Source organism: Citrus clementina, unplaced genomic scaffold (assembly GCF_000493195.1).
Source record: "Citrus clementina cultivar Clemenules unplaced genomic scaffold, Citrus_clementina_v1.0 scaffold_3, whole genome shotgun sequence".
NCBI classification, from domain to species: Eukaryota; Viridiplantae; Streptophyta; class Magnoliopsida; order Sapindales; family Rutaceae; genus Citrus; species Citrus x clementina.
Genome location: NW_006262339.1, coordinates 5035810 through 5051721, shown reverse-complemented (window position 1 = coordinate 5051721; position 15912 = coordinate 5035810). Strand labels below are relative to the sequence as shown.

The window sequence follows — 15912 nt, the reverse complement described above, 5'->3', positions numbered from 1 at the left end:
CACCAGTTCTGCTTATTTTCAATTGAAAACACATTACTTTTTATTGAGAAGTGAACTGCAAATCTAAATTTGTAGTTGAATATGACATATCAGTCTTGGGTTTCAGGACTGGATGATATGTCGGTTATATGACACAAGTGAGCCGTATGACAAGCCTGGTGAATCAACCAAATGAATAAGTTAAGCACGTGATATTGCACATGCTTTACTTATTCTAAACGACTGAAGAAAGCTGTGTTTTGAGTGAAGTTTCTACACGTATACTGAAGCCAGTTTGAATGGCTGTTAATGTTGTTGAGATCAACGGGAAATTTCTGGGTTTGTTGGTAACAAACCCAGGCCTGGTGAGCTAGTTTTTGGGGGTTGTTTCTAGAGCAATTCAGGCATGTATATAAGTAGTCTTCATTTCAATGTTGGGTGGTTGAGTGCGTGATAGTTTTCTTTGGCATCTTGTATCTTGTAAACACTAAATTAGTAAAGGCTCTTTCTCTCTTTCACAGTGGATGTAGGTCACTCAGTGGCTGAACCACTTAACCTTTTTCATATTGGTGTGAGATTGTTTTCTCTGTTTTCTTTTGTTTGATATCTGTTGATTTCGATAAGTAATTCCACACAGCATTGGTTGATCTTAATTAGTTCTTTGATTAAGGCTAAGTCGAGTGGATCTTGGGGGATTGAGATTGGTTATTTGCTGGTCTTGTCCAACACTTTTAATATACGGTAGATATATATGTGTGTGAACTTAAATTTTATATTTAAATTGATGACGCAAATTCTAGCTCCTTAATCAATTATGTTGATGCTAAATTTCGGCTTCAAAGAACAAAATTATAATTGTAACACGATAACGTAGTCGTAATTGTAAAGTGTGCGAGTGTTGTAACTCTCAATAATCCTCAAATACTTAAGTCATATGTCAAAGACAAAGTCTTTAATGCAAATTTTAGATAATCAAATAAAGTAAAAAAATACTCCTAGTCGGTTTGGCAGAAAATGTTATAGCAAAGAGAAAAAATCATTGTCTCTCTTATCTCATTTTTTGGTAATTTTTGGGCGCTATATTAGGACTATTTTTCTTGCTCCTTCATTCTCAAAGAAGTGGTGCGAGTTTTGATTTGAATTTAAGATTGAGCTTAGCTTTGTGCAAATCTTGGATGCTTCTGGGATACTGCCTTTTTTCCATTCAATCACATATGTACTTCAACAGTCATGATAATAGGCTGCCCATGTGGAAAGAATTAAAGGGATAAGACACAATACTCCAAGGACGACAAAAACCTTATTGCTTTGTTAATACTATGGTTGGTAGTTATTGGACAAAAATATAACATGTATTAAATCTTAATTACGCACTTGTGGATGTGCATGAAAAAATAAATAAAAATATCAGCCTAGCATTGGAACAAAAATTTATTAGTTTTAGTTGTTGTTTAGGAGTTTATTAGATAATGAGTTTGGGAAATTTAGATGCTCCGTTTGGGCGGCAGCGAGGAACAAGCAAATAGTCTCATAGGAGTAGCTCAAAGCATTAAGCCAGCATACTTCGAGGATCTTTTGTGAAAGAAACAGAAATGGAGTTGTTTGGTGGCTCAAAAAATATCTCGGAGAATGTTCCAGATTTCTTATTTTTATTGCTTAAAACAAAATGTTACAATTACATTCAATTTATACTCACTGCTTAGGCATCATTATTGTAACTAATTCATAACTAACTAAAATGATTATTACGAGCTAAGTTTCAGTTAAGGTTGCGTTTGTTGTTTTATCTGAAATTTGAATAAGTCTGAATTTAGTTGAAATCTGAATAGGTCCGAATGACATGTTTGTTTTTTTCTTTTTCAACATTTGAAGAGAAAAATTTAAAAGCTCATAATTTGACATGAATATAATTTTAAGTGGTGCATATATTTGTTCTCCACAATTTATAATTTTCACAAGTTGATTAATTTGGTAGCATTAAAAAAATCTATCATTATTGTCTTAATTTAATTTTATAATAAAAGATATAATTATAACATAAACTTTTATTATAAAGTTACCACTGTTGTTTTATTTTTTATTCATCACAATGAAAATAATTTGATTTGTTTAATATTTTAGTTTAGTTAATGTTATTATGTGAATAAAAAATTAAAGCAATTTAAAAAATAACTTCAAGAATAATACAAAAAAAAATTAGTTTATACATAATATTGGAAATACATGAATTGTTAAGGGTATTTTTGAGATTTAAAATTAAAATATTTCATTTAGACTTTAGATAGAAGTAGACTTTTTTTAATTTTTCTATTCATATAAAATTGTCTGACAATAAGTGATAAGTTAAAAAATAAACAATCTAAAAAAAATTGAATTAAGATTTCAGATTAAAAAACAAACAACACTTAAGTATACACAATGAATTGTAACATGTTCAACAATTTATGCTAAGCTGGCAGTTGAGCTGTTACTTTGCTTACTATCATGTTACATCATAGACTTTTTAATCTTTCTCAGCTTTAGCTTCTCCTTCTTTTACTCTGTACAATGAGCTTCTTTAACATTTTGCATTATCTTTGATGACAAGCACACTTTTCTTTGAGAGGCAGCAGAAGATAAAACAACTTGTAATTAATTAATTAAAATTAAAACACAGTGTACAAATGATAAAATTTTTAAAAAGATGAAATCTTAACATTAGGTGAACAGAGGGGGTATTTTAAAATCAATCAGACGAATAGTCCTAACGATGATGATGTCGGTCCAAAGATTTGACGACAGGACGTCTGTAGGAGAGAACTAAGGCGACACGTCATATAAATAATAATAAATAATAAGAATAAAGACGATAGTCGTCTACGATTTCAATAAAGAAAGGACAACTTTTCGAGACAAAGCTCGCGAAATTATGAAGGTCGCCGACTTCGCTGCCTTGTGTATCTGGTATTATATTTACCCATTACCAAATTAAGAAGCTTGTTTTAATTGATGGATGTGAAGTTATTCTTTCTGTCAAGGTGCGGGGCAGCATGGCGGTTTCGAGAGGTAGGTTAAGTTCATAAGCCATCCGGGTGATTTCGGTTTTGTAAAATGATGATGTTAGTCATTAGAGCATCTGATGAAGGAGTTTTTTGGCTGCTGGCCACTTATGCTATTGCGAAAGAATCAAAGAAAGTAACAAAAGCTGCATCTAGACAACTTTAAACTAATAAGATTGTAGTTGCATCTAAAACATTATCAGGATGCGTATTGAATATGCATCAAAGCTAAATTCTTTTTTTTTTTTCTGGGGGTGGGGGGTGGGCCCTGAAGAAAAGTTTATTGCCATAATAATAATAATCTTTTTTTTTTCTGGTCTGAATAATAATAATAATAATCTGATTCTATAAACTTGTAAATGAATCTTGGTTGGCAATCAATCTGGTTTCCGACTGAAAAATCAATAGGCCATGAATCCAAAAGGCCAACTTTCTCTTTTGATTTGTGCATGTGGGACCCGCATATGCCCAATTATTTTTTACCCCCCAAAACAAGCTGTCGGCATGTGTACGAAGACCTTTGGAGCAGTTTGGTGATATTGTGATTTTTTTTTAACTTTCTCTTTCGATTTGTGAATGTGGGATCCGCATATGCCCAATTATTTTTTACCCCCCAAAACAAGCCGTTGGCATGTGTACGAAGACTTTTGGAGCAGTTTGGTGATATTGTGATTTTTTTTAGGTAAACCCTATCTTACATGCATGTGGGACCCGCATATGCCCAATTATTTTTTACCCCCAAAACAAGCTATCGGCATGTGTACGAAGACTTTTGGAGCAGTTTGGTGATATTGTGATTTAAAAAAAAAAAACCGGTGATATCGTAACTCTTGAAATAATTATTTTTAACAGTATTATAAAAAATAATTTATTATTAAGAGATTAATTAAATATTTGATAAATTTTATTTTTAAAAGTGTTGTAGATTTTAAAAGTATTTTAATAAATCTTATAGTTAATTTATTTTTTTACCTCAATGTATAATAATAATAATAATAATAATAATAATAATCTCTTTAAAGTTAATAATTTTATTTTTAATTAATAAGAATAATTTTAGATTTTTATAATATATAAAACTACTTTTCTAAATTTATTATAGGATGAGGTGATCTTATCAAATTTAGTTTCTAAAATAAATTATAAAATATTAAAATTAACTTTTAAAATCTCTTTAGATCTTCCAAAAATAATCTAAAAATTAATTTAGAACTAATTGGCGATTTGGAATCGAGCTGAATTAATGCTGTGATATCTACACTAATTGATTTAGCCATCATGTAGAGAGGGGGCAGCCGTTCATGACCATTGACTTTGAAAATGAAAAATTTTACGCGTTTCATTCGTGTACGTATAATGAGCAATTCCCCGAAACAAACATGATTACGTTGTTTCACGAATTAACCGTTCCACGAAGTGACTCAAGTGAACCACATTATTGCAAATACCAAACAAAGTGTATGTAATTTTTTTTATTACATGAGACTATTACTCAAAAATAAAATTTATATTACATGAGATTACAACTGATATTTATAAATTAAATTATTTATAGGGTTAGTTTATATCAATTCTTATAAAAACTGTCTAGATTTTTATCTTCTCTAATATTCAATAAGCATCTATTTCACTTTTTTTTTTTGAAACTGATTAAGCATCAGGTTACTGCATTACACAGATATATATACAACTGCTATGACAGCAGGTCATTACACTGATATTTACAATCAGATATATATACATGAGACTTATATTATTACATTTTTATTCTATGAAGTACATGCTCATCCCAAATACCCCTCACGGAGGCATTTCGCAAGGGAGAAAGACGTTTATAGAAATCTCCACACAATTATGTTTAATTGGAGGAGGTTGAGTCCATGGGGACTCGAACCATTGCCCTCAAAGTCATGCTTAACTTTGAGGGCAATGGTCCACCACTGGGCTACAAGCCCAAGTGGCAAGCATCTATTTCACTTAAATTTCAAAAAAGAGAAAAATGTTTAATTGAGGAAGGAAATTAAACTGGATTTGAACTCATGACTTTACAATTGTGTGGTATGAATTCGGCTAAAGCTTAGTGGCTTAAAGTGCGTGTAATTGACTAATAACAAAGCACCATCTTGTTATAGTAAATGCAACCCTTCTTTGCAATTGCAATAACAACCTGCCATGGATTCTTTGGCTCTCTCTTGTCTTATCTTGCTTTCTCTTCCACTGCTACCATTTTTATCCGCTGCCAACATACCTTTGGGTTCAACTCTATCAAGCACCAGCAACAACTCTTCATGGATTTCACCTTCAAGGGATTTTGCTTTCGGATTTCGCCAACTAAACAACAATTCGGATCTTTTCTTGCTTGCCATTTGGTTCAACAAAATACCTGAAAGAACCATCATTTGGCACGCCAATGAAGACAACCACCCAGTCCTAGCTCCCAGAGGATCAACACTTGAACTTACTGCCACCGGCCTTCAGCTTAAAGATCCTGGAGGCCAAGCAATATGGGATGAAAAGCCCAACAAAATTGTATCCGATGCTGCCACGCTTGATACAGGTAATTTTGTGCTTATAGCCTCTGGTAACAATTCCGATTACGCTTGGCAGAGTTTTAAAAGTCCAACAGACACCATCTTGCCTACCCAAATATTAGATTTGGGTAGCGTGTTGGTTTCCAGGCTTACAGAAACCAACTTCTCCAAAGGCAGATTTGAGCTCCATTTTTCAAATGGAAGCCTTCTGCTCATTCCTGTGGCCTGGCCAACCCCATTCCAATACAAAAGTTATTATACCAGTGATACTTACAGCGCTAATTCTTTTGAGTCTGGTCATCAGCTGGTTTTTAATGAGTCAGCTGACATATACATAAAAAAAAATAATGGTCAAATTGTTCAATTGCCACAATGGAATAGACTATCTCCTATTGCGGACCACTATTTTCGAGCAACATTGGATTTTGATGGAGTATTCACAGAATATGCTTATCCAAAGAATTCTGCTCCTAACCAAAGCTGGTTTACTATACGTCGTCTTCCTAACAACATTTGCACTGCTATATCTGATGAGTTCGGTAGTGGTGCCTGTGGCTTCAATAGCTACTGCTTACTTCAAAATGGGAGACCTTTTTGTGAATGCCCTCCAGGGTATTTATTTGTGGATCCAACTAACATATTTAGTGGTTGCAAGCCAAATTACTCGCAAGGCTGTGGACCAGATGATGGATCTAGAAATGCAGAAGAGTTGTATGAAATGAGGGAACTCGCTAATGTAAATTGGCCTTTTGGAGATTATGAAAGGTTGGAACCTTATGATCAAACAGAGTGTGAAACATCTTGCTTGCATGATTGCTTGTGTGCTGTTGCAATATATAATAATGCTAGACAATGTTGGAAGAAGAGATTCCCCCTTTCCCTTGGGACCTATGACAATGCAGGAACAGGATTTACAAAAGCTCTCATCAAAGTAAGGAAAGGAGGTTTTCCTGTTGATTTTGATGGCAATACTTGTGGCAAGAAAGGAATACCAATCTTACTAGGAGCACTTCTATTAGGTAGCTCTGTATTCTTCAATGGACTTTTGCTACTGGCAATATCTCTTCTCGTCTTTGTGTGGCGCAAGAGAAAAGATGGAAAAAAGGTCCAACGTTCAAGTATTTCCGAAACAAATTTGCGTTTCTTTTCGCTCGCTGAACTCAATGAAGCAACAAATGGGTTCGAGGACGAACTAGGGAGGGGTTCTTTTGGCATAGTCTACAAAGGTGTCCTCAAATCCGCTTCAGGAAATGCTGTAGCAGTCAAGAAATTGGACAAGTTGGCACAAGAAAGGGAAAGGGAATTCAAAACTGAAGTGAGTGCAATCGGCAGAACACATCACAAGAATCTTGTCCAGCTACTTGGATTCTGTGACGAAGGTCTTAACCGGCTTTTAGTATATGAATTCATGGGGAATGGCACCTTGGCTAACCTACTTTTTGCAATTCCAAGACCTGACTGGAGTCTAAGAGTCAGGATTTCCCTGGAGATTGCAAGAGGGCTTCTGTACTTGCACGAAGAATGCAATATTCCCATCATCCACTGTGACATAAAGCCTCAAAACATACTTCTAGACCAAGATTTCACTGCAAAAATTTCTGACTTCGGATTATCCAAGCTGTTACTCTCTGATCAGTCTCGAACGCGCACCGTGATCAGAGGAACTCGAGGATATGTGGCTCCAGAATGGTTCAAGAATGTACCTGTCTCGGCCAAAGTGGATGTTTACAGTTTCGGTGTTGTGTTATTGGAAATCATTTGCTGTAGGAGAAGTGTGGAGATGGAACTGGAGGAAGAAAGAAGTGCAATACTAACAGATTGGGCTTATGACTGCTATGTTGAAGGAAGACTAGATGTTTTGGTTGACAATGATAAAGCAGCTATGGCTGACAAATCAAGGGTGCGTAAATGGTTGATGACAGCACTGTGGTGCGTTCAAGAAGATCCACTAAAAAGGCCTACAACGAAGATGATCGTGCAAATATTAGAAGGTTATCTGGAAGTTCCTAGTCCCCCAATGCCCCCACTTTATTCACTGCAGTTAACTGAAAACTGAAGCCACTAGTAACTAGCAAGTGCATTTTACTATAATTTTATATGTAAACGTTTATGGTACATTTGTTCTGTATCCTAAACCAGTTGGGGGGATTGTTATTAGCTTGTTTAAGTTTTATATATTGATAGAATTTCAAAAAAGAAAAAAAAGGCTATAATAAAAAATGGAAATTTCATTTTTAAATCACTTGATGTTTATCCTCAAATCAATTTTCAGCTGAAAAAAAAAATAAAAGAAATGAAAAGTGAGAATACATAATTTTAATTATTTACCGAGATTGTCACTTTCCCTCTAGTAGAAATCAACTTTTATTACCTCGTCCTAATGTTTTCATAACGTCATGTCCCATCTAGATATAAAAAGTTAACAGAATACTAATTTTTTTTTCTTTCTTTGGATGCATGGCCATGGGATTGCAAAGTCGAAGGGCAAGAAGAGTTTCAGAGACTAATGGATACCAAAACATGCAGGCCAACAAGCTTGCTGTGGAGCCAAAGAAAGATACCAAGGTTGGAGTGAACAGGAAGCCTGGTAAGAGGATGGTTGAGATCGAACCGAAGCTCAATATTGAAATCAAGCTCTTGAAACTCGCAAATAAGCTTGTTGAGCGCGATTGCAACAATACAGAGATAGGTGAGACGCTCAAGGAGACTAGGAAGAAGTTAGAAGCCGATTCCCTCACCCTCTTGCCAAACAATTCACGGATTACCACCATATTTATTTAGGCCTTTGTTTTGCTGTTTCATAACTTTGATTTCTTTTATATATAAAAATTAAGGCTAATGCTAAGTTACATGCACGTACCTTACAACTCTCTCACATTTCATGTAACATACATAACCCACAAAAACCACATAAATTATAAAACTCACATAAATTATAAAACTCACATAATTATGTGGTTCTTATAAATTATATATGTTACATAAAATGTAACATAGTAAAATCCCTCAATTACTACCAGGCCTAACCCTCCGAACAGATCATCATCATCATCATGACACTTTGTGAAGGAAATTGGACGGGCCCATTTTCTTTAAATGCAACTACTAACTCGACTGCAGCTGTTGATGGAGAAATACTTTTCAAGGCCCTGCACGTGGTGAGCTTTCTTTATGGAAACAGAGAAGTTTGTGGGCCCGGCATCCGATATGGGTTGATTTGGAGTTGCAGGTTCACGGGCCACGAACGTGATCAATTGATCATAATTCATACATTCATTCACTCGTACTCATACTCACACACTTATTGTCCTTTGTGGGGACTTCGCCAACAATTTTGATTTCGTCGGCAGTTGTTGCTACCCTTAATGCGCAACTCGTGAGAGATCTTTCTCTTCTTCTTCTTCTTCTTCTTTTTTTTTATTTTTTATTCTTTTGCTTTCTTTTTTCTTTGACAAATTTAAAGAAGCTTCGTACTGATTTTCAATTTCCTCCTATGGTTTGTCAAAACTACTACTTAGAAATTATATTTACCACATTTTTTTAATTTTAATTTTTCTTCATAGCTATATGCTTTTGTTTTTTCTTTTTCTTCTTTTTCCCTCACATAAACTATAACTGTTAACCACCTCACTCAATACCAAACGAGGTCTTAATAATCTTGGTGATGTTTTAATCGGTAGAGAAAAGGATAAGCCTTGTTTCCAAATCCAAATTTGTTCACCCATTTAAATTTAACATCAGCAGAAAATGTAGCATAACATGCATTGTAGGGCTAAGAGTCATGCTGGCACTCCCAAGGTGTAAAATGAATCTGCTCTAAAACTGAAACATAGCAACCAGAATTAACATGCTGTACCATCTGAAAGTAAAGCCACCTAAGTCGACCTACAACCATCACTGAACTAGTTTGTTTGCAGCATATGTGGATGTGCACAAACTGAAAACCGCAATAAGAAGCTTTATCATTTGCAGGAACTTAATAAGCTCAGATTCTCAACATTAAAATGCACCTCAAGCTTTCTTCGAAAAGGCAATTACATTGAAGTTCAGTGATTCAGGATTTTTCTGGATCATGCCCTTTATCACTTTAGCTGCATCCTGTAAAAAATAAATAAATAATAGATAATATTAATAATCAAAATTGAGAGTAAAGTACATGTGAAATACTATGTAAGAAAACTGCCAAAAAAGAGCTACAACCGAGGCACGCTCACTTTCTGCTTAAGGTTAAAGATGAAAAGACACATTAGCAAGTTGAACCTCCTTGATTGTAGTTCATTAGACAGAAAGATGCTTATCCAATCAGGATAAAATTTGTTATACTTGAAACCCAAAGCCAAACCCAACCTTGTGCAACAACTCTAACCCTAGCCCAACAAAGATATTGATGGTATAAACTTGCTTCAGAGATAGCCCTACAGGGTAACCAATATTTCTTCTCTCCTTTTTTTTTAAAGAAAAGTTCACTTAGTTTTAGCCCTGTTTGGTATTAAGGCGTCGCAGCTTTTAAACCACAGCTATTGTAGAAAAAAATTATAGCTATGGAATAAAAATTAATAGTGTGTAGTAATGTTTATTTTTAAATAATTATTTTGACAAAAATAGTAAAAATATTATCGATTTTTCATCATTCAAATCAACTTAACTTCAAAATCATAGTAGTTAGTATTTCCCAAACACTTAAGATTTTAAGATACAGCTGTCCAACCTCAATACTAAATATGACCTTAAGACTATTGATGCCTTTTCATTTTCTTATATTTTTTTCTTTCTCAGATCCAAAACTGAAGAATTTCTTTATTTTTGCTTCTTTTGGGATCTAAGAATCTAAAGAGGGTAGAAATACACAGTTTTATAACGCCAATGACCATACCAGCAATAAGCTGCTTGGAGACGAAGCACCATGGGATATTGGCCCCGACTTCCCTCCATCAAGTTCATAAAGTTCCCCTACATAGAAGATTTTGATAAATACAAAAGCATAGATAGAATTTCTCAAAAGCTGGTTAACAGCTGAACATTGGCTAATCAATATGAGAGGGAAAAAAATAAGTCAACTATCGAAAGGAAGCATGTACCATCCACACAGGTGAAGCAGATAAAATGATCATTCACGTCATCAGTAGCCTGTAAATAAGAAAATGGTAAGACAAATGAGGATAAACCAATTGCAACTTACGATATTAAACTAATTGGAGCTTACGATGTTATACATCATTTGATAACTAGGAAAAAACAGAAGGAAACGGAAAAAAAGAAATTGATTGACGAACTCTTACCAATTAAAAAAAAAATAAGTTAGGGGAAAAATTATATTGATTGGCGAACTCTTAATTCCACTTTTTTTTGGGGGGGGGGGGGGGGGGGAATCAATGGTTCTATAGCCAGTAAAGTATATCCTCAACCGCCAGTCCAGTGCATTTAAATCTACATTTTGAAGCTGAGCATGAAACTTCACAAAGACGGCGATCAACACTGGTCAACTTTTCATGTCACCTTGTATATAATAACTGCTAAGAAAGTAATTTGACCCGAAAAATCACATTTTCACAATTAGACTCCTACAGTCCAATCCAATAGAATACTGTAGCACCCAAACCTTACTTGATAGTGCCAAATAAAACAATAAGATATTTCTTAGAGCCAGCTTCTCATGGGAATTTATAATGGGTCCTTTAGAAATTAGTATAATTCGTAGTTCATATAGAATCACACTCACATGGATTATTAACCTATACACACAAAAGCATGAGGGTTGTAATCACTACCACCACAAATATGAACCAGCAATTTTCACTTCCAAAATCCCAGCTTTATGAGAATGTCTAATTTAACAGCTAAGCTTCCATTTGGTCACAAAAGCAATACATTTTAGACAAATTTTAGCTTATATTCTCACGAAGATGTAATGCCCAACCATATGATTAAGCTGATATTCTCACGAAGATGTAATGCCCAGCCATATGATTAACAAATTTTAGCTGATATTCTCATGCCGTACTAGTGTCCTTACTGATTATAATGCAAACAAGCATGTGTAAATACCTCTGTGTCACCAGCTGAAGCTGCTACCGAATGAGCAACTTCCATTTCCTTATCATTCTCAAGAAATGCTGCACGCTGCAGAAAGAATATGAAAAACTCATAGCAATTAGAAGTGAGAAATGAGAGGCAATAAACAATATTATTCAAAGTCAACAGATAACTCCAGGGGTGGGAAAAAAGGAAAAGCAGAAATAGAACCAAGAATGAATCACCTCTTGTGGATCCAAGTTCGCTGTGTACTTGTAAAATTTATCGAAGAATGAATCAGCTTCTGCAATAACAAGAAAAAATGTAAAGGGAAGCAATGTACATGACAATACAAACAAGCACTTGGCTGATAACTATGAGCATTTAGAGGTACCTTGAATGCAAGAAAAGCTGAAAGCATTACTAGCATTTCTAAAGTATTTGTATTGCCAGCACCACTGCTACACTAGCAACACTCAATTAAAGGAAAAGTAAGCACAACTTACGAAACTTGATTTCCGAAGTGACGTTCCCAACAGCATGAAGAAGTCCAATTGTTCCACAAGCATTTCCAACAGTTTGCTTCATGAAATAAACATTCTTGCTAAATTCCTACAGAGAGAAAAAAATGAGGAAAGTGGAGTGAAGTTGTGCTCCACAAATAGAAGTGAACAACAACACCGGCTGCATTTGCTCAGTTAGAAAACAAAAACAATTGATCAACCATGATAAGAGGAAAACCAAGAGACTTATAACCAAAAAATAACAGAGAGGATGGAAAATATATTAGATATGTATGTATTCATAATTAAAAAGAGATTATTTATGATCAAGAACAGCATAATAAAGCAAAAGTAACTACATCCTATCATCACACATTCACACTCACCTTTTTGTCATTGTCCTGCAACCTTCTTTCTTCTTCACTCTGAAGAAATCAAAATTTGAAAAAAAAAAAAAATCAGCAAACAAGTATATACTCGTAAAGCATACCAAGTATAAAGAAACAAATTTGGTTTTAACAGACCTGTGCAGTTAAGGGATAAAGAAACAGCACAGCAAGAACAGGTTGCGGAACCATTGCCAAGAGCTCATCATCCAAGCCATACACATCATAGCACTCTGCCTCCTCAGCTGGAAGACCAAGGCCACAAAGGAACTACTAAATAAAAAAATATGAAGTAAACTAAACTAAGAATACTCTTCACAAACAGAATAAACCTCTATCTATGTGGCCATTTTTTTTTAAAGTAATAAAAGCAACAACTCATAACCATAGATAAGCAGTTCAATAGATACTTTCTTTCATTTTTCTCAGTAAACAAAAAGGGTGTCTTTCAAACAACTTCCAGAATCTATCAAATTTCAAATTAAAAAAAAAAATAGAAAGGAAAACCAAAAGACCAAATAAAAAAATCACTCTTCGAAATTGTTTTGCGATTAATAACGATAATACAAAATTCATTTCAATTCTCTTCTTTGGTGAACAAACAGCGGATGATCTATAAACTAAACGAGAAAACCAAAAAAAAAGAAAAGAGAAGAAAAGTAGAATAATACCTGGTTCATGATATCGGGATTAGCTTCAAGAGGAAGCCACCTCTTAGCTGAAGGACGCTCGTCTACTGCTGCCATTGTGCTTTCTCTTTAGCTAGATCAGAAGAAACACCGAATAAAAAATAATGTCGTTTCCTCTTCCTTATTCCTTTTATATAGGTTTCGTGAACCTTTTATTTCTGCGGAAATATTATCGGTCTGACAAAAATACCCCGTCTTTATTTATAAATGGTTGGAAGCGAACGCCAGCCATCAGGACACAGGTGTTCGAGTTTTTACGGAAGAACAAATAATAATAATAATTGTTAAGTTTAAATCTAAATTATGAAACTGAAACAAATAAACAATACAACGTCAGCGGCGGCCGATGTTAAATTAATGAAATATAATAGTTGATGACAATGATAAAAATTAGGCTACCACAAAATATACAGCTTCAAGCCACCCATGAAGCTGGACCGATTCGGAGGAAGCGGAATCTAGAATGAGAGTTCTACGGCTTTGGTACTGATGAAACCGAGAAGTGTTGATGTTAACAATATTTTCAGAGATTAATAAATTTAAAAGTGGCTGCGAAGGTTTGCACCAATGGGTTTTAGATAAATTATTTTAAAAAGTATATTTCATCCCATCATTGACCTCGAGGTAGTGAAAACCATACTATTTAAAATGATTTTTTTCTTTTTTAAACATAAATGAAAAGGTTTGAAATAAATAATTATTAAAATACGTGATATCTATTTGTAATTTTCCCAACAATTTTCATTCAAATTGAACAAGTTTTTGTTTCCTAGGCGAAGCTCCACAATCTTGAGCCAACTTAGAGTTACTCGTAGGTGATAAAGGACTAACTTCTTCCATGAACTTCTCTTTGAAGTCTGTCGCATGGAACGAGTTTGTTTGAGGTTTATCCTTCTCACTGCTTGAAATTCCATGACACAGAACAAGCTTCTTGGGACAATTTTAGCTCCAATTTGGAGATTGAACCTTCATCATCAAAGCTTAGTTCTCTAATATCTTTGGATGGACTCGTGACATTGCTTTGCTGTGCTTTACCTTCCAAGATGTCTTTAAAAGTCTTATCTGAATGTATCTTATTCTGAGAAGACGAACTTCTCTTCCCTCCAATCCTATCAATTCTCTGCAACACGACCACAAAAGTTAAAATATGACTTCCACAAATATGTGAAATGCTTTCCCTCCTTAATAACAATTTTAATTTTCTTTTGGAACAAGGAGATAGACAGATACAGAAAGTGTACCTTACAAACCTGTTTCTGCTCGCGAACTTCAATAGAGCTATTATGTCTTGTGAAATTATAATGCTCTTTCTCCTCATCAACCTTTTCATCTCCACTTCTAACTTTTCTAATTATGGTCAATTTCTCTTCTGTCTCTAAATCGCTATCTTCAACAACAAATTTCTCTGGTTCCATTTCTAAATGAAGCGAATCTTCAAATTGATCACTTGTACCCAATACAGGAGATTCATGTGCATAGCTTGAGAACCAATTTTTGACATCAGGAGGTTCTAACACAAATTAAAAAGAAAAAGGGGACAGTTACTTGTGCAAAATTACTGAACGACCAAATATGAATTTTCAAAGTCAGTGATACTAACCTGTAAAGACAGTAGATGGATCCGGAGAATCCAAAATCTGAATCAACATCAATGTGTTAGATGTAAGAAACTTAGCCCTTTGCAGCTGGCTTTTACAGCTGTTCTATAAATAGTTGTGAAAGTAAATAAATAATGTCTAGTTACAAGAGATAATGTTGGACACGCCTTTTTATTCATAACCAAGAAAAGGAAAAAGAATGCCAAAAAGGCCAAAGAAATATAATCATAATTTTACCTTAATTGAGGACTTTTCGTCAGGCTCATCATCTCCTAAAGAACTATCACTCTTAACATCAATTTCTCTAGTTGCCGCCATATTCTCTTGTCCATTATGGCGTTCTCCCACAAGAGACCCTTCTTTTTCACATTCACTTCCTTCAGAAACAGAATCTTGAACATCATCATTCGTATCCAATACAAAAGATTCATAAGCGTAGCTTGAAAACCAGTTTCCGATGTCAGCAGGCTCTAACAAAACAAGAAAAAATAAAAAATCACATCTTCTTGCAACCATCGAACATTCGAAACAACGTCATAAATGAACAATGAAAAGAAGCAACTCATACCAGAAACCTGGGAGGGCAAGCATGAGGAATCCGGAATCTATCACAATAAAAATAATTATTGGATAAAAGAGACTCTAACCTTATGCATCATTAAATAAATGCCTTCGGTTTCAAGTACCTCACTGGTGATAAGATGATTTTCTGTCTCTTTGGTGCTTTCTTTGGAAATGAAACATCCGCTATCTCTAGTAACAGGATCTTTGAATCCATCAATTGTGCCCAATACAGGGGATTCATACTCATAGCTGAAGAACCAGTTTCTAACATCTGGCGGCTCTGATAACCCCCCCCCCCCCAACAACAAAGAAGCAAAAGCAAAAATAAATAAAAATAAAACCAAATGGAACCTTGAAATCTGTGACAATAAAGATCGTATTATAGAGTTCAGAAATTGCTATCGTCATATGTATTTATGGATAAATAAAGGAATTATGGGGAGTTTGAAAATAACCATTTAATTCGTTCATTTTCCTGCGTTTTCTAGGGAACCAAACAGGAAGCAGATGATAATGATTGAAATATGTAACAGCAGAATTATCCTTACCCGAGAACCGAGTTGATTTGGGTATTCTCTCCCTCCCAGCAGAAAGATAACGGTGGTAGCACAT

At 34.6% G+C, this 15912-nt stretch overlaps 3 protein-coding genes across 3 annotated transcripts; 1 reads left to right on the top strand and 2 right to left on the bottom strand.

Moving 5' to 3' along the window:
• Window positions 1-5079: 5079 nt before the first annotated feature.
• On the top strand, window positions 5080-7750 carry LOC18047098 (G-type lectin S-receptor-like serine/threonine-protein kinase LECRK3). Its single transcript, XM_006440153.2, has one exon. It carries the CDS (start codon window positions 5190-5192, stop codon window positions 7602-7604), a length of 2415 nt encoding a protein of 804 aa, XP_006440216.1. The 5' UTR covers window positions 5080-5189; the 3' UTR covers window positions 7605-7750.
• Window positions 7751-9243: 1493 nt separating this feature from the next.
• On the bottom strand, window positions 9244-13354 carry LOC18047097 (ubiquitin carboxyl-terminal hydrolase 3). The gene is made up of 10 exons (XM_006440152.2): window positions 13288-13354; window positions 13121-13211; window positions 12588-12719; window positions 12450-12488; window positions 12067-12172; window positions 11806-11864; window positions 11594-11668; window positions 10627-10675; window positions 10422-10498; window positions 9244-9646 (listed from the first exon to the last, which is right to left on the bottom strand). Exons 2-10 carry the CDS (start codon window positions 13193-13195, stop codon window positions 9560-9562), a joined length of 699 nt encoding a protein of 232 aa, XP_006440215.1. The 5' UTR covers window positions 13196-13211; window positions 13288-13354; the 3' UTR covers window positions 9244-9559.
• A 552-nt stretch (window positions 13355-13906) lies between these two features.
• LOC18047096 lies at window positions 13907-14799 on the bottom strand. The gene is made up of 3 exons (XM_006440151.2): window positions 14739-14799; window positions 14380-14648; window positions 13907-14258 (listed from the first exon to the last, which is right to left on the bottom strand). The coding sequence occupies exons 1-3, from the start codon at window positions 14785-14787 to the stop codon at window positions 14034-14036; spliced, it is 543 nt and encodes a 180-aa protein (XP_006440214.1). The 5' UTR covers window positions 14788-14799; the 3' UTR covers window positions 13907-14033.
• Window positions 14800-15912: the final 1113 nt, after the last annotated feature.

Excerpts from the sequence above, each read along its gene's own strand:
- LOC18047098 (XM_006440153.2), top strand. The coding sequence starts at position 5,190 with ATGGATTCTTTGGCTCTCTCTTGTCTTATCTTGCTTTCTCTTCCACTG.
- LOC18047097 (XM_006440152.2), bottom strand. The coding sequence starts at position 13,195 with ATGGCAGCAGTAGACGAGCGTCCTTCAGCTAAGAGGTGGCTTCCTCTT. Across the intron at positions 12,720-13,120 it reads ATCCCGATATCATGAACCAG|TTCCTTTGTGGCCTTGGTCT; the intron begins GTATTATTCTAC and ends TTTATTTAGTAG. Across the intron at positions 12,173-12,449 it reads TGCAGGACAATGACAAAAAG|GAATTTAGCAAGAATGTTTA; the intron begins GTGAGTGTGAAT and ends TTCTCTCTGTAG.
- LOC18047096 (XM_006440151.2), bottom strand. The coding sequence starts at position 14,787 with ATGTTGATTCAGATTTTGGATTCTCCGGATCCATCTACTGTCTTTACA. Across the intron at positions 14,649-14,738 it reads TCCATCTACTGTCTTTACAG|AACCTCCTGATGTCAAAAAT; the intron begins GTTAGTATCACT and ends AATTTGTGTTAG. Across the intron at positions 14,259-14,379 it reads AGCAGAAACAGGTTTGTAAG|AGAATTGATAGGATTGGAGG; the intron begins GTACACTTTCTG and ends GTCGTGTTGCAG.